The following is an 18,203-nucleotide window of genomic DNA, read 5'->3' as shown; positions in this document are numbered from 1 at the left end:
ATCAAGCTTTACCTCCCTCCGCTCAAGCAAAACCACCCTTGTAAATGGATAAGACGTTTGGAATTTTGACTCTGAGAAAGAGTAGTACCTTGATTATTTCCCTGTGTTGACTCCGAGATGCTGACCCCAAGCTGGCTGCCATATGAGTTGATGCCCATCATGCCACTGTGAGCTGGGGAGCTGGAGAGAGCTGGGATCTGGCTGGGATTCCTGGGGACGCTGTACAGGGCTTCCGCAATGTCTGCAGCTCGCTTCAGAATGATGTCCTACAAAATGGCAGGTTGAGGTGAGCATTTTTATCCAGCACGAAGAGTCAAACTCAACAGAGTGTAAGATGGGAGCACCTAACCTGGTTATTGTGTGGTGTGCCATAGAGGGCCTCCACTAGATCTGCAGCTCTTTTCAATAGCATCTCCTAGAAAAAGAGCAGAAAGGATGAGGTATAAGCAAAGGTAAGACCCCCAAATGGCCAACTCAAAGGAAAATTATGTATAAAATAAAAAGAGCAGACATCCTCCCTAAAATATAAATAACTGGCTATGAGGTCCTATATTTGGTTTGACAGGCAGAATATAACCGTACACATAAATCCCTCTCTAAATATGTATCGACATGGAATTCATCAAGATAAAATGGTTCCTTCCATGATTGCACCACCAAAATAGGTGGAGTTGGTTACAATTACTAATGTCATGGAAGTGCTATTAAAAACTTTCAGACCATTCCATTAAAGAATCTGGGACTCTAATTAGCCAAAAATTCTTAGAATGATTGACTGACCTGAGTTTAGCTGCTTGCCAAGGAGTTGTTCGTAATACTGAAATTATCTTGGCAGTGCCTTCTGCAAAATTTTATTCTAATAAAGATGAATTCTTTCAATAATATTTCCCCCTGTTCACTTTAACCAGAGAGAATTAGTCATCAGTAATCCCTTTCGTCTCATTTTGTCTTTTCCACCTCCTGTTTTTAACAGCCTTTTAAATTGCTATTAACCTACTTTCCAGATATCATCTAATTTAATGGTGGGGCTGGGGATTTTTCCAAGAGGAAAATAAAGGTGTGATGCAGAAGCAAATGTGATACTTGAATTTTACTCACAGAACAGAAAAGAGAACCCGGCATATGATAATGTGTGTGCTCAAAATGCAAATGTAGATGTTAAAATTTAATAATGTCTCACTAATTGAATACCTAATAAATTAATGTATTTTTCAGTGAAGAAAGCTAGAATAACGGGCCAGATTCATGATATAATTGTCATAAGCAAGTTCACTTAAAAGCAAAACATTTCATAGAAATTTTCTATTGAGGCATTTTCCACTTCACTAAATACCTATATACTGGGTAGTCCCTTGATGAATACTTGACTGTGGATTAACATGTCCCGGCAATTACAGACGAATAAAATTATATTCAAATACAAAGGCATGGGAACTTACATTTTTAAGCCATTATGCAATTATTTATTTTCATAAATTTGGCAATGTTTCATAAGCTGGATACTTCTAGTGTATCTGTTTTATAGGACCAACTTTTCAGATTTCCTATTCCCTCGGATATTAATCACAATATATCTCAGAGTTAGGAGATATTTTATGTGTATCTAAAGCTTAGCCAAATTTCAGGGCCTAATGTAATTTTAAAGGGACTTAATTTGCAGGATTTATCTAAGTTTGCTGAAATCCCATAATAAGGTTTTCACCTGTCAATTTCCAAAGTGTTTTTTTTTTTTTTTTTACCTTAGCTAATCTCTCTGGGTCTCCAGGATGCCTTGGGATGACCTTCTGCAGTCTCTGAAAGCCATAGTCTATGGTGGGTTCATTTAATGCTGAAAAATAAAAGTCCTCTTTTTGAGTGTGTTTCATGGCCATAAACAAAGCCTCTAATTAAGTCTTCCACCCGCAATAGAAAGGTGCTGGTATTATCTGAGAATTGCTACATAATGGATACAATTAGTTAAGGATAAAGGTGACATTGGTTAATTCACATTTGTAAGTTTGGAATTCATAGTAGTTTAATGTCTTTGCACTAGAATGCTATTTCAAAATGTCAGGATGATTACACTTATTTTATTATTTCTGCCCTAAGTGCACACAACTTACAATTCTCTGCTCACTCTCAAAGAATCAGAAATATTACACAATCACCCATATCCCAGTTTTTTATGAAGACAATAAACTACCCTTACATGCTTTTCCTTCTTCCCCCTTCTCTTTCCCAAGTATACCTTTATCATCTATTCATTCTCCTAATTATCACTTTTTCTTATTCTCTCAAATATTTACATTCATACATATACAAACCTTCTGTGAGTTTATTCTCATAAAGCCCTGTTCTTATGCATAATACACTTTCAGAATTTGCAATTACCGTTTCCTACATGTACATTCATTTGATGTCAGGCTCCACCATATGCTGAAAGTGTCATAGAATCAGGACGCATACTTGCTTGGTTTTGCCACTGTGTTCTCATTGTGGAAGACAGTGCCTGGCACATAATAGGCACTTAGCGCTTAGCGTCCGCAATTGTAAAATGAGGGAGGGAGGGAGTGAATGAATGACCTAGCTCAGCATTTCTACTGTGCTAAAGAGTTTCTGGAGTTGAGTCCCTTCTCCTTTCTCTTTCCTCTCTTCCTTGACTTCTTAAAAGTCTGTTGTTTAAATGTTATAGTTTCGTAACTAATGCATGATCAAAGTAAAGAAAAAAGATGCAAAGAATAAAATAATAACCACCTGCACTCCCATTAGGCAGCGGTAAACACAGGAGGGTGTACTTCCTTTTTAATCTTCCTTTTTTGCACATATGTTTTGTGAATATTTGTTGCTGTTATTCTAAGTATCAAAGCAACACCTTTTGTTTAAAAGAATTATAAAAAAATTTAAATGTGGAAGGAAAAATACAACCGTCCATAACCTCACCATTTCAGAGACGATCTGGGTTAACATTTTTGCTTATATCCTTCCAGATTTAAACACACACACATACTTAAAATTATTCAGAGACATCTTATTCACACTGTTACATAACCTATTTTTTATCAACTTAACAATATATCAAACTTTTCCCCAGGTTATTAATTATTCTTTTATAACATTATTTAAAATTCCTGCATATTTTTCCATGACATGGTCTATAATTTATTTAAATGACTCCTAATGCTTGGCATTTAACGTGATCCTTAATTTCTCACTATTATAAAAATCAGAGCAATAATTATCCACTGTGTATAGCTTTAATGATTTCAACTGGAAAATTCCAAGAACCAGAATTACTGGACCAAAAACTATGATTTATACTTAAGGACTAACACACATTCCGTTGAACACTTCTCAGAAGAATGTACAAATTCATACTGCCGCCAGCAATGCATATGGTCACTTCTATATGATTATTCATCAGTGAGATTGAAGAGTTTTTCTTTCACTTGCTGATCATTCTAATTTTCTCTTTTATGAAATGCTTGTTGATACTTTCTGCACTCTTCTATTGGGGATTAGTCATTTTATTTTTTTACTTGTAAAAACACTTTACATATTAATATTTTTAATGCTCTGTCACCATGTTACAATATCATATCCCAATTTGTCCTTAGATATTATATGTAGAAAGACCATCCCAATTCCATAAGTACACATACACGCTCACACACACATGCACGCACACACAAAATACGTGTGTATATTTGCATATACATATACAAACATATATGAATTCTTCTCCTTTAGCTCCACCAGTAAAATGTGTACTGCTTATCATCTAGGTAATAAGTTTTTTATATTTCATTTCTGTTTTTTTGCTATGTATTTCACTTTTTATCATCTTTCTTGTAAATATGATTACTCCCTCATCATATTTTCTAAGAGTTTTACTAGTGTCTAGAAGCCCTTTTGGTTTTTATATGTCCATTCAGGCAGCGTGTGAGGGGAGTGCGTGGTGGCATGTGGCAGAGTCATTAAAAGAATCAGCTTTAGCATCAAATAGATCTTGGGTTTGAATTCCAGCTCCACAATTTCCGTAAGCTTATGTTTAAAATCCATCTCATGGGTTTGCTGTCAAAATTAAATGAAACCATTGATATAATGTCCTCAACACAGTTCTTGGTGCAGAAAAGTTCTTAACCAATGGTAGCTATCTGTTATTTTGTAACGAAACCCCTGACAGATGTCATTAATTATTACTGCTCATTCTTAGGATCATACATTCACAGCATCTACATATTTTGTCTGTATATTAATTCCATTTAGTTCTTTAATCTCATTCTTGTGTTGGCTAAAATGTCCCAAACTGTCTAAAAATGAGGATGATGGTGAATATTCTTGCTTGTTTTTCTCTGAATGGGAATAACGCTAACATTTCACCATCAAATTAGTTCTCATGCTTCAATAAGGGTTTTTACCAGGACTTGTTAGAATTTTAGGAAATTCCAGTCATAAATTTTCTCATTTAACCAACTTATATTTTATAATAGATTTCCCAATATTCACAATTAAACTTTTAGTCACAGATGTGGTATATCATTTGCTTAGTATATTTCTGAATACAATTTGTTAATATTTTCTTAAATTCCTGCTGTGAGGATTAAATCAATTAAGTTACTGAGAATAGTGCCTAGCACCTACTGAGCACTCAACAAGTATCGGTTACTATTACTGTTGCTGGGAGTTTATGTGCCCATATTAATAATTGGGATTGTGTGCATGGTATTGGCCAGCTTCTGGTTGATTATTATTTTATACCAGCTTTGAAAAATAAATTGAGAAGCTTTCTATATTTTATCCTATGCTCTATGACACTTACACAGCATGGATATTATCTCTTGACTAAAAGTTTGAAAGAAGTCTGTGAAATTTCTCTTGTCAAAGTCACCAATAACATTTTAGCCGAACCGAGAGGAACTCCCCCCCCCTTTTTTTTTTAAGATTTATTTGAGAGGGGGGAAGTGGGGAAGAGCAGAGGGAGAGGGAGAGAGAGAATCCCAAGCAGACTCTCCACTGAGAGTGGAGCCTGACTTGGGGCTCAATCCCATGACCCTGAGTTCGTGACCTGAGCCGAAACCAAGAGTCAGTCACTTTTCCGATGGAGTCACCCAGGCGCCCCAGAATTTTTCCATTCTTATCATAAATGCAAGTTATGACACTGGAAATACTCTCCTGCTGGAAATTCTTCCACCCATCACCTTTCCTAAATGTGCACTGCCCTGTTTCACTCCTACCTCCCCAGCCACGTCGTGTTAGCCCACTTTGAGGACCGCTCTTCCTCCATCTTGTAGACACTGCTGCTCCTCATGCCCGTTGCCAAGCCAGTCTTCTGTTTGGCTCTATATTCTCCCTCATCAACCTCATCAGTGCCCCCTACGATTTCTATGTCATGCTGACTATCACAAATCTTTATCTCCAGTCCAGATAGCTTGCCAGCGATTCTACCTTATCTGTCCAGGTATTGGCTGGGGATTTCCACAGGGATGGCCCATAGACTCCACCCACCCAAAATACCCCAAGCTCACCCAGCTTTGAGTGAATAGCCATCATCCATCAGATTGCCAATCAGAAACCTTAGGTTCGTTCCTTATTTCTCAATATCATTTGTATTTTTCTAGAAAACTCATGCATTTCATTGATATTTTAAATGTTCTAGCACAGATGCTACACAGTATATCTAAAATTTCTAATATATTTGTGGTTCTCCCCCTCCAAGCCCTGCTTTGTTGCAACTTTCTGAATAGCCATATTTCTAATTTTGTCTTCCCTTTGTTCCGAAGAGAATATCCTAAAATTTTGAGATGCCTGGGTATTAGTTAATTATTTATTCTAGTTCATTGCATTGGATTCAAAAAGGTGTCCTGCAGAATATCTGTCTTTTGGAATTTAAGTTTTTTGTGAATTAATACATTGGAGTTTTGTCTGTGTTCCATGAGTAATGCTTTAAATGCATTATTTAATGTATCTTTTTGACCCTATGATTTAACGTATTATATGTATAATTGCTACTCTAAATTTATCCTTCCACATTCTCCTTGTATTTCTGATAGTTTTTTTTTTTTTTTTTTTTTTTTTTTACAGAGAGAGAGAGAGAGAGAGAGAGAGGGAGAGAGCATGAGCAGGAAGAGAGGCAGAGGGAGAGGGAGAAGCAGGCTCCCCGCCGAGCAGGAAGCCCGATGCGGGGCTCGATCCCAGGACGCTGGGATCATGACCTGAGCCGAAGGCAGACGCCTAACCATCTGAGCCACCCAGGCGCCCCTCTGATAGTTTTTTAATAAATATATTTTTCTCCAGTAATGAGAAAGATATACATCTTATTTTAATTTAAGGCAGCACTTTTAGATTTCTCTAAAAATATTTCTTTCTAATTATTTGAGTCTGGTAAGCCCCTCCACATATAAGGAATTTTGCCCACCTTTCATTTCCATACCTCACAGTTTCCATTTTTACATTTTGGTTGGTTGTTTGTCATCTTCAGCTAATATTATTATCTTTAGATTTTCTATGATTTGTACCTTTTAGACTAATTTTCACATTTACATTAAGCTTTGCTGTTACGTTAACAATAATTGAGATACTCTAATTTAACAGCTTTCTCTGATGACCAGGAGTCCTGTGATACCATAAATTGTCTATTCTTATGTTCATCACTGGTCCAATCCTCCAGCTGTCAGGTTACATTAGTAAGAATAAGAGTTGAATCCTGTCCATGATCTTGAAATAAGAGAATATCTTTCTGTCTTCCTCACATGTAAATGACAACTTCACTGGGTACAGCACTGTTAGGTATACTCTTCTCCATTCAAGATTGAGTTTCTGCCTGCGTTGCTTGTTCTTACCCTGTGAGGTGGGGACAGAAGAGGCCTCGAGGGGAATGATGAGTCCAGCTTTCACACATCGTCCAACACAACCCTGTCTGTGCACACCAGCACAGAATTTCTGGAATACTGATGACACCAGCCTAGCTTCAAACATGAATACTAGATTTTCCTTCCTTTTTCTTTTTTGTTTTCTTTAAAATATCCTCTGATATATTCTGGAGCTTAGGGCAGATTAAACACGTGGACTCAAATTACCATTTTACCCAGAAACACATGTAAGAATAGCCGTGTGTATAATTGGAATCATTCTGTAAACTTTTTTTTCCCCACTTAGCATTATAATGTCAGCAGTTTCTGAGGCTTTTTCTTTAATAACAGTATTTTTAGTGGCTATAATATTCAATAATGAAAATCGTTATTGCCACTGTTAGAATTTACCAAAGGCTTGCTATATTACAGGCACCATGCTAAGCCTTTTATACAGGTTAGCTCATTTAACCCTCGTTACAATCCCACGATTTGGGTTTTATCTCCATTTTCAATACTGTGTCAGGCAGTAAAGGTGGAATTTGTACCCTCGCTTCTCTAACTCCTAGGCCTGTGCTTTAACCTTTTCTGCTGAATTAGAGATGTCATTCCAAGTCCTATCCAGATATGCCAACAGCTGCCTGGGCCAAAGGCTACCGCTCTGCACTGAGCTACTGGGCCGGAGCTGGTGAGGAGCAGAGAAGAGTGTTGAAAAGTGGCCGTGCTGCCTTCTCCTTCCACCCACCCCCTGCAGCCACCCTTCTGCCCCTCCCCATGCTTCCTCTTGGAGCTTCTAGCAGAGGTCTGCAGATCTGGAAAGTGCAGCCCTGCCAGGTTGCTTGACTTCTCAATCAGTGAGTGTGGGAGAAGGGCCCCATTTGGTATCAATCAGCAAACACAAACAGCTGTCCGGTGCTGCAGGGCGAACAGACCCAGTGACAAAATGCTCTAAATCAATCATTGCCTCATCTTTTTTCAAATACGCACCATTTTGTTACCTAGGGTACCAATTTTCTTACACGGAGAAAATGGAAATGATAAGATATGGGTGTGCTCACAATGTGTTGGCTATAAAGTAAGGGACTTCTACTCCCCTGGAGTAGAAAATCTAGCCACTCCAAGGCCCCCGTTGTCTCCACTACTGTCCTTGTCCTTTCTTCCCATTCACCCAGGCAAGCTCTCACTCCCTCTTGCTAGAGCTCCAGGGGTCCCCCCATGACCACCACTAATCTCATTCTCCCTTGTCCTTCCTGCCGCTTGCAGATGAATTCTCTAAAGCCAGGCCTTAATCAGCACACGGAGGTGGGATGTAGATGGTGCTTTCTCTTGCACAGAATTGATCCCACATTTGTACCCGCTGTTCTTCCCATTAGGTAGGAAACCACCGGGACGCAAGGGTAATGTCTGGTTTATCTTGCCTGCCCTCCCCTCCTCACTCCCCACCCAAATCAGAAATAGCAGACTATCTTGACCACACTGGGTTAGCAACTCATGTTTTAAACTGAGTAAGTAGATTAGGCATACTCATCTATTTCTGATGTTGAGTGTTTTTTGGCAGGCTCCTGCCAGACTTCATAGCAAAAACGGTGGGGTGGGATGGGCTGTGTATCCCAGATGAAAAGACAATGGTAAAAACACACAGTCATCTACATGGACAGGAAGAAAATCACATGCATGTGCACACACAATTTCATTTAATCAAGTGCACTTTTGAAGTACAAATCATAAAGTCGAAACTGTTTAGTCAACACCAAATCATAAGAAGGAAAGTCGGTCAATTCCTCCAGTTTTCAGCCTTCAAAACATCGAGATGAGACTGGACCACTTCGACTTTGGTTCCAAACTGACTTCCCAACTGGCCAGTTGCTTTTGCATCTGCTAGATTCAGCCTCATGTTGAATCCCAGCTTCACTCCATCCCCCTCCCCCCCCACCTCCCTGGGTGTTCTCTGACATTTCAGTCCTGGTGTGAGCCAAGCAAACCTCAATTAGCTAATGAGGTGCCCAAGACCAGCATCAACACTGCCTCTAAGGGCCAACCAGATCATTAACCGCCATCATCAGTGTGAATTTACAACCTCTCCTACCACATGGAGTGTTGGGGGTGCTGTGAAGTGCTGCCAAGCCCTCCACTGACAGAGACACAGAGAAGTGCTAGCAAGGCAAAAACAGAGTAAATTAAAAATATGCTTCGATCTATAGGCTCTATTTATCTATGTCTTTCTTTAGTAACATAACATTAAGGTAAAAGGTCATATCCCCACTGAAATATAATTTATATTTACCTTTTATTAAATAATTATGGCATGGCATGAAGTTAAATATTACAGAAGCTAATCAAGGGGGAATTCAATAGAGAAAACTCAGACATGAGAATTTCGTCTTTGCTATACATAGAATGTCTTAATCCTCCACTGGGAGTCATTCGGGTTTGCTTAAGGAGTTTAATAATACACATTTCAACTGCCACAGAATCTAAATCCCATTTGGATCAGCCTTGGAAAAACTTTCATCAATACCTTGAGATTTCATAATATTTCTCCTGAGAGCCTGGATCTTATGTGTCATTTCTCATTTTGATTGCGGGTATAATATATGAGGTTACTTACATATCTTGGACCCAGCAAATAGATATAAACTTTAAGCAATGTGTAAAGGTTTTATTTTATAAGTAAATAGTATTTAACTAAAAATATCTACTGGGAACCACTCATTAAAAAAAAAGCTGGCTGGTGTTCAATATTAATTTTCCCAAGAGGTTGGTGAGATGTATAATTCTATATGATTTTTTTCTTTCCTGAAGAGGAGGCACAGAGACCAGATAATGCTTACCCTAGCTTATGACTCTACTTCTGTTTCCCAAAAATGTAGGGGACACAAGCTAACATGGAAAGGGGACTCTTTATTAGAGTTTTGGTCAACCCTGAACAAAGACAGCATTGACATTGCAGGCAGGAGATCATTTACGCCCTGACCAACAGAAGTACTCATCACAAAAATTGCAGCATCAACGGCTGATCAAATTCCTTTGCAGAAATTTGAGAAGAGACAAATAAGATGATAGGGTGAGGAAAGATCTGAGTGATCAGTTGGGCTATTGCTCTGGGATGTTGGTCTGGGTTTCAACTTTCCTCAACGGTAAATCTCCAATTGGTGCCTAGGACCATCATTGAGTGTATGGATGGCCATCAAGAGGCTAAGAAAATTCTAGAAGTCTGAGCCTAGCTGTATGTTTGCACATATGTGCATTCATCTGTAGCAAACAAGCTTCACTTTTATCAGGTATGCATAGAGCCCGTGGTCCCCTGAGGAGTCTGGCCCACAGAACTAGAGGATCTCTCCAGTCCTAACTTGAAATCTCATCCTTCTCCAATGATAAAGAAAACAATGGAAAAGAATCCTGCCTAAGAAACCTAAAATCTATGTAACGTGAGTGCCAGACAAACACCAGATCAGAGGATGGACTTTGCTATGCAAGCAAAGGAGAAACCATGCATCAGGAATACCTCTCCATGTGGCTCTGGTCAAAGACTGTCACTCTATTGGCAGAACAGGAAAGTGTAGAGCAACCTAGCATGGGGAAGAATTCAGATATACAGACTCCAGCTCTTACCTTCATGTTACCTCTGGGACTTCTCCATTCTGATCTCCCCCCAGGATCCATGTCTTCAAAGAGCCTTGAGCCTCATATTGATTCCTGTGAGGTCTGCCTTCTTCGTGCTTTGATTTGCTTTCTTCTATCTCTCCTACCACTTCCTCCCAATTTTGTTGTCCAATCATCTACCTTTTCTGCCCTACTGCTCATGGGTCCAACATGCAGAGCCTATGTTCAATTTAGCATTTTAATGCTCCCAAGTTAAATTTTTTTGCAGCAACTGATAGTCAATGGAGATAAAACTGGTCCGGCCTGGGATCTGCTTTACATCCTACCCTTGACCGACCATTCATCACCTTCAAGGGCTGGTGGACTTTGGTTTATCTCTCTGCAGAGACAAATCGTTGGGCTAAAATGCCTCTAAGATCCCTTGTGAACTCTTGCATTATATGATTCTAAGATGATTACCTATTTGGCACAGTGAACTTCTTCAAGAAGTGGAGATGGGTGGGGTTGAAGCCATAGGCTGTTGAACTACGTTGTTGTTAACCTTCGCTACATTAAAATCTTTCCCTACATCCATTTGTTTCAATATAGCAAAAGTTCAGTGTCATCAATTAAAAAAAAAAAAAGGACAAAGATAATACAGGAACACATTATTAAGAGGTGGCACCTGCCTTTGTGGATATAGGAACAAGAACATGAGGTGAGAACCAGTAGTGCACAAGTGCAAGATTAGACTGAAGCCTTTGATATTTAATTTAAAATGAAATATTAATTTAATATTTAATTATGCTTTGGTTTCAAGAAAAACTGCAACAGGAAGACAGATTGTTTGAAGAAGGGAGTAATATACATGGTTAAGGAGACAACTGTAAAAATTAAAGATAAATTTCAAGGGTAAATCTAAATGCCACAATGGAGCAGTTATGAATATGCTCGTGCTCTCTGTAATGTGTATTTAGAATATTATAGCCGAGAGCACCAGGCCATTAAGGGGGCTGGGAGGTCTCTGGTGAAACAACAGCCCCCTATTCTGGGGCTTCCAACGGAGATACCATTCTTCAGACTCAGCCAGAGGATGGATCCAGATTTCACAAGAGGTGAGGGTAGAAGCGACCTCAGTAAAACTACAGGCTACCAGGAGGGCTGTTGAGTCAACCTGTTTCCAGTGTGAATGGGGAATAATTGTACTCGGGCCAGTTTTTGATGTTTGAATTGGGTATTTTTAACTCAAAATCAGATTCATTTCTTAAATGGGATTTTTTTTTTAATCAGGGTAATGCTGTAAGAAAAAAAAGAAATGCGAAGCGGCTGAGCTATTAACATTTGCAATCCTGCGTGCACATCTGTGCGGTGCAGCTTTATGACAAGAGGACCCCACAGCCCACACCGAGCCTCGGGGAGGAGACTGTTCAGGGTATGATCCGGGGGTTTGTGGAAAAATCTAGGTCTCCCATTTCTCCTCCCAACTGCTGCCTGTTTCTCGCCATTTTCTTATGAACACTTTCTCCCAAATAATGAACAAGGGTGTGTAATCAAATGCATTTGCTTGTGCTAGAATAAAAGATAAGAAGTCTTCTGGGGGAGGAAGTTAGTTGACATGGATTCTTTGGTTTCTCGGTTTCTCCACTAGTTCTCATTTGCCAACTACTAAGTTCAACCAAGCACCTTGACAAGCAGCTCTTCCATGTGCACCTGAGCTAACCTGGGCCAAGTCAGTGTCTCCTGCTTCTTTCATCCTCCGTTGAAAACCCACTCTCCCTCACTCCACCCACAGAGTCATGTCCTCAGCCTGCCTTGGCCTTCTCTGTCACCTACAAAATCCTGATTTCTAATCTAGACCCAGATATTAAGGGCATGGTGTGGTAGGTCTTTCAAGAAGAATCCACCTCTTGCAGAAGGGAAGACACGCAAAAAAAAGTCCACCATTGATCTAATGGTGATGAGGGCAAAGGCACCCAGAGCTCATCCCAGAAACTGTGTGTCCCTCTGCCAAAGGCTGATGGTAGTGAATTGGACTTATATTTTTATATTTCTATCCATAATGTACTGGCATATCTATATCATTTCATTTTCCCAGTAAGAGAAATACCTTCCTGATTGTTCACTTAGAAAACCGAGGTGCAGAATGCTTAAGTGACTTGCAGGAATGTTGGGGCTCAAATCTAGGCCTGTACGCTTGGTCATTGTCTTCCGCCCCGGCACTAAGTTCTCTCTTAACAACAGGGTGGAGTTGGTACTCCTTTGCCTTCCACACCCTCAGTTATTCATGGACAGGAAAATTTCTATGACTTCCAGGGAATTCGAGGCCCTTCATAGGTTCTCAGCCTATCACATCACGCCGTAATAGAAACAGCCCACTTTGCAATCTGGAGCACCAGGGAAGGCATCCTCTGAGCCCCTCCATGGTCACTGGCCAGGCCTATTTCCTGTGCATTTCCTCAGAGTAACAACCAGAGAGCCAAGGCCATTGGCATTTGCAGGTAAAACTACTGGATGAAGCCAAACAGATGGCCTTCGTGTAATTTCTTCTGTGACGCTACACAGGATTGGTAAGTAGCACAGATCAGTGGTTAAGAGAACAGCTTTGGAAGTAGACTGCTAGGACTGCACCTAACTTGGTGACCTTGGGCAGCAGGATTCCTATCTATAAATTTGAGATACTAAGAGAACCATCACAGTGAGAAAGGGCAATGATGATATGAGCTCATGAGACAGAGCCTGGCCCTACCTCCTCAAACGATGACAGATAGGACTACTGAATTAGTATCATCATTTTTCTTCTTACGAGTTCTACCTGATGATAGAACTTACAACTAAAGTTGTAAGTTCTTAACCAACAATCAAATGTTTAGACCAGATTCTGCAAAAAGCCATAGGAATAATACTGAAAAGCTGCGCTCATCCACCTGCATATGCTCAGTGACCTGCCATGGACTGCATGCATCATGACTTTACACTGGTTTCTGGGGGGCCGGGTGTGTGTGTGCAGATTTCATCATTATACACAATGGCCATTCTACCCCCAAATGCATGCTCCAGACATTCTCTTCCTGAATCCTCAAAACAGCCAAGAAAGACCTCCACAACCAATAACCATGACCCCACTGGGTGCCTCTACCAGGATTATTTTTCTGCCCTGTTGGTTCTCTGTGGAAAAGTCTGTGAGGAAAGTAGAACCTCTCCTCTTTGCACCCAGGCTGGCATACCTACCAGCTCCAGGTCTCCAAGCAGACTTTTCCCAAGGAGCTATACTCTCATGTGGATCTCTCAGTGCCGCAGCAGGAGGCTACATTTTAGCAAACCATGGTTGAAGGAAAATAGACCTGCAAAATCATATGTGTGAAGAAAATGTGTTGTTTTTCAGAGCCCTGATGTTGTTTATGCTGTACTTGGCAGCAACAACCATGGGGACTGATTACTGCATTTTGGCTAATTATACCAGGTAAGTTACATCTAATAGGCTTGGGTTTATTATGGTGGTGTATCCTTGGATACAGGAACCATCAAAGGTTGGACCTCGGAGCCTCCTTTCCCAACTCCTGCTTTTTGAGTCTCCTTCTAGAAGGTTCCACCTAAGAAGAAATATTATTGTGTTCACCACGCAATGACCCAGTCTCTTAAGAACTGCCCCATGTGCAGAGTACTTTACCAGCCAGAAAGTCTCCACAACAGCCTGATGAGCAGGACTCAGGTTTCTCAAACTCATTTCTTTGTTTAAAATACAGATTCTCAGACCTTCCCAAAAGAATATGATTCGGTATGTCTGGAATGGAGCCAAGCATGATTTTCATACTCAGCCAAATTAGGGAAACACCTATGGGTAATAGTATAATTAGTACCAGAGCTTTACTGATGAAAAAAATGAGGCTCAGGGAGGTTAGGTGACTTGTCAAAAGGACAAACAAGTCATTGATTACCCCCGCCGGCATCTGAAAGCACGTCTTCTGGCTGAGTCCAGTGCATCCTCCTCTTGGATGCCACCCTCCTGCTCTGGCTCACTCTGTCCCCGCTAAAGCTCTCAAGGTTTTCTTTTCCTCTGGAATCAAGATGATATTTTCCACCTGACCACTGGAGCAGAGTATTTTGTCTAGGCCTATAGTGGTTTCTGATACAGTCTCCTGCAGTTGAGCACATTCTGAGGCTTGGAATGTGTGGCTCAGGAGGAGGTTGGCTGGACACCTGCAAACTCTCTCCCTGTCAGCCCCCCGCCCCCCCAGAGAAGGCTAGGATTCTCCAGGCTCACAGAAGGTAGGCCTTGGCTCTGAGGCAGAGTGGCCCCACCTCCAGTCACCTAGGGAAGCCACTGCCTTTCCAGCTATTGGACTAAGATTCCCAGTGGGTTGTAAAGTGCCTTTCCATGCTGGTGGCTTCTCCTTGAGTGGGTAAGACGAGAGATCACCAGTCCGTTTCCTGTAGTGCCTGGGCCCCTCCATGAATAACATTAGCCACTTGTCTCTACCAACCGGAGTCGCATTTGGCTCAGTAACATCAGGTGGAGATTTCTAGAGGGAGTGACCAGCCTCCCGAGCCATCCTGGACAGTGTTTGTATTTTTATTTTCTTCTCTGTTTGTGAAAGAATGTGCAACTCGTCCCCACCCTCCTCACCCTTAACTTCCTCCCACGTCCTTCTTTCTCCAAAGCAGTCTTCTGGAAGAAGCTTCACTGCTTCCCTGGCTGGAAATACTCTTTCTGTACCTAAAGAATCAAGTTTACCAATGTATGCTGTTTCAGTATTTCAGTATGTGGGACATTAATTTTTTACACCACATTTTCTTTCATTATTAATTAAAAATTACTTAAGTTTTTCAGAAAATAATAAATATAAGTAAGCAAAATTTAAACAAATAATAATAATACCAATACCTAGAAACCACCATTGGTAATGCCTTCATATGCAGGTTTCTATATCTTACTTAGGGTTTTTACACAACTATTCTTTTTATATATATATATATATATAAATTGGACCATACTGTGCATATAGTTCTTAAGCTTTTTTTAAAACCTATATCACAGACATCTTTCATGCAACTAAATATCCATTCACAGCACTACTTTTAATATCTAAAAAGTGTTTCAGTGTAAGGATACTTCACTATTTAATGAGTCCCCCAAAGGACACTAAGGATGTTTTCAATTTTTCACTACCATAAACAGTGCTCCAATGAACAGCCTTCAGGCAAACTCAGTTATTTCCTAAGTATACATTCCAAAAAGTAGAATTGTTGGGTCAAAGCATATATACATTTTAAGGCTCCTAGATTCTTCTACCCTCCTACAGGTGTATGTTAGAAAGTCCCCACTTTCTACTAATTTTGCCAACTTGGGTATTTTCATTTGTTAAAAAATAAAATCTTTGGGGCACCTGGGTGGCTCAGTCAGTTAAGCAGCTGCCTTAGGCTCAGGTCATAATCCCAGGTTTCCTGGGATCAAGCCCTACATCGGGCTCCCTGCTCAGCTGGGAGCCTGGTTCTCCCTTTCCCTCTGCCTGCCGCTCTGCCTACTTGTGCTCTCTCTCTATCTCTCTGTCAAATAAATAAATAAAAATCTTAAAAAAAATAAAAAAGAAAGAGAAAAAAGAAAATCTTTGCCAACTTGATAGGGAGAAAACGTTATCCCCTAGTTGCCTTAATTTGCATGTATTTGATTATTAATGTGATTGGGATTTTTAAAAATGTTTACTGCTAAATTGTATTCCTTCCTAAATTAACTCCTGATATTCCTTGCTAGCTCTTCATTTACATATCTTTCTTTTTCTCTTAATTTGTGAGATATCTAATATTCATCTCTTTATCTACAATGAATAACATAGTTGTTGACAAATAGAGGCATAAAATAAGTTTTTGCTGAGCAAATGAATGAATCTTTATGCATAAGATAATATGTCACACATAATGAATATGTACTCAGTTTGTCCTTTTTTCCTTTTGATTTAATGACATCATCTCAACATGCAAAAATTTTCTTTTTATGTAATCATAGATTTATGCTTGATGGTTTCCTTGGGGTCAAGGTTAGCAAGGCTCCAGATTATAATAACAATATTTTGAAATGTGTTCATTTTTAATTAAAAATATTTAATTCAAATGTTTTAGTTTATAATATGAAATTAGCTATCTAACCTTTTTTCTTTTGATACTTAACTAGTTGGTCTAATACCATTTGTTAAACATTCCATCTTTTCCACATTGACTGAGATGGCTCCTCACCTATACACGTTTAGGTATTTATACTATTCATGTGTAAAAAACCTGTTTATTTTTAAATGTTCTCTTCTGTTGCATAACACTTCTATATGTTCCTCCAAAGCCCCATATTCTTCTAATTACTCAAAATAGGTTTTAAGTCTGGTAGGGCATGGCCCTTTCATTTTTTAAAATGAGGGGTCCTATTTTAGCACCTTTATTTTTCCAGGTGAACTCTTGTAAAGTTTCCCCAAACATTTTGTTGGTACTTTGATTGGCATTGTGTTAAATTTATGCATTAATTGACATCTTTACAATATTAAATCTTCCCACCGCTCCACCAGCTGGAAGAATTTTGTCCTTCCTCTGAACTCCCTTAGCAATTTATACCTTTTTAAAAATCACTTTCTATACTATACCCACCCAATTTTTCAAACCTGAAACCTGAGAGGCATCTCCTCCCCTCCCTTCCCCAACCTTCACCCCATCCAATCAATCATCAAGGGCTGCCCATGTGACCTCCTAGATTCCATCCCCTTCTGCCTGTCCCCACTACTGGTGCTCTGGTCCAGGCTGCCATCATTTCTGGCTGAGGCCACCACACTGCCCTCCGACTGACCTCCTTGAATCCACCCTTTCTTCCAAGCCGTTCTCTACAATTCAGCCAGAATGATCTTCTAAAAGGCAAATCTGATCATGGCACTCCCCAGCTTTAAAATACTCCAATAGCTCCCCATGGCTCTTGGGGTAGAGCCAGAGAAGCATGCCCCAACCCTCCCTTCCAGCTTGAGGCCAACCATTCTTTAACTCATTCTTTCTGCCCTGTTCATAGTAGCCATCATATATATCCCGTGTCCTTTCTTACCCCAGGGCCTTTGCACATTCCGTCTCTTGTGTTTGGACTGTTCTTAGCCTTCCCCATTATCTTAGTTTAAGAAGGTTGATTTCCCAAGTGTATATTCCCAGCATCCTATACAACTCCTTTTTAGTACTCATCACATTTGTAATTACTTGTTCAAGTTGCCATGGTAATAAACCTGATAGTAAAAGTTTCCATGGTAGTAACCCTGATAGTAATCATAAGAATATTATTAATAATAAATGCTTTTGAATAGTAAGATATAGTCACTCTCTATCCCAAGTGCTTACATGTAAGGGTGCTCTAGACCAGTTCGTGACAGCAGGTTGTTAAAACTTCAGAAATCTGTGAGCCAGCTGATGTCATACTGGTAGCTTAAAATCAGCCATAGTCAGAGTATTTGCACCATGGAAATCAGCAAATACTACCAACCCTACCGCTCCCTCCCCACCACTTTTCCCTGGAGAGCCAAACACCACTGTTTGCATGCACAGCATTATTTAGTCTCACAACAGCTCTGTGAGATAAGTATCCCATTTTATAGATGGGGAGACTCAAAAGTTAAGTCACTTACACAAGATTTAAGAACTAGAGACATCCAAAAAGCTCAAACCTAGAGCATAAGTAGTTCATCTTCACATCACTATACCATAATGAAGGAAGGATCCTGCTGGTCTGACTCATCTACAGTGTTCCCAGCACACAGCACAGTGTTGAGCATAGTGAGTGTG

General features: G+C 40.0%; 1 protein-coding gene across 1 annotated transcript in view; it reads right to left on the bottom strand.

Annotated features, from left to right (window-relative positions):
- Nucleotides 1-18,203, bottom strand: part of EBF2 (EBF transcription factor 2) — a 188,164-nt gene that overhangs the window by 17,281 nt on the left and 152,680 nt on the right. The window contains exons 11-13 of the mRNA XM_045880043.3: nucleotides 1,740-1,828; nucleotides 350-415; nucleotides 89-266 (exon numbers count right to left, since the gene is read on the bottom strand). Of these exons, the coding sequence (XP_045735999.1) occupies nucleotides 89-266; nucleotides 350-415; nucleotides 1,740-1,828 (333 nt within the window). The remainder of the gene's footprint in view (nucleotides 1-88; nucleotides 267-349; nucleotides 416-1,739; nucleotides 1,829-18,203) is intronic.

Source organism: Mirounga angustirostris, unplaced genomic scaffold, assembly GCF_029215605.1.
Source record: "Mirounga angustirostris isolate CCGP_5_RB_7025 unplaced genomic scaffold, mMirAng1.0.hap1 SCAF_2, whole genome shotgun sequence".
Taxonomy (NCBI): Eukaryota; Metazoa; Chordata; class Mammalia; order Carnivora; family Phocidae; genus Mirounga; species Mirounga angustirostris.
This window is presented reverse-complemented; position numbering and strand designations above follow the sequence as displayed.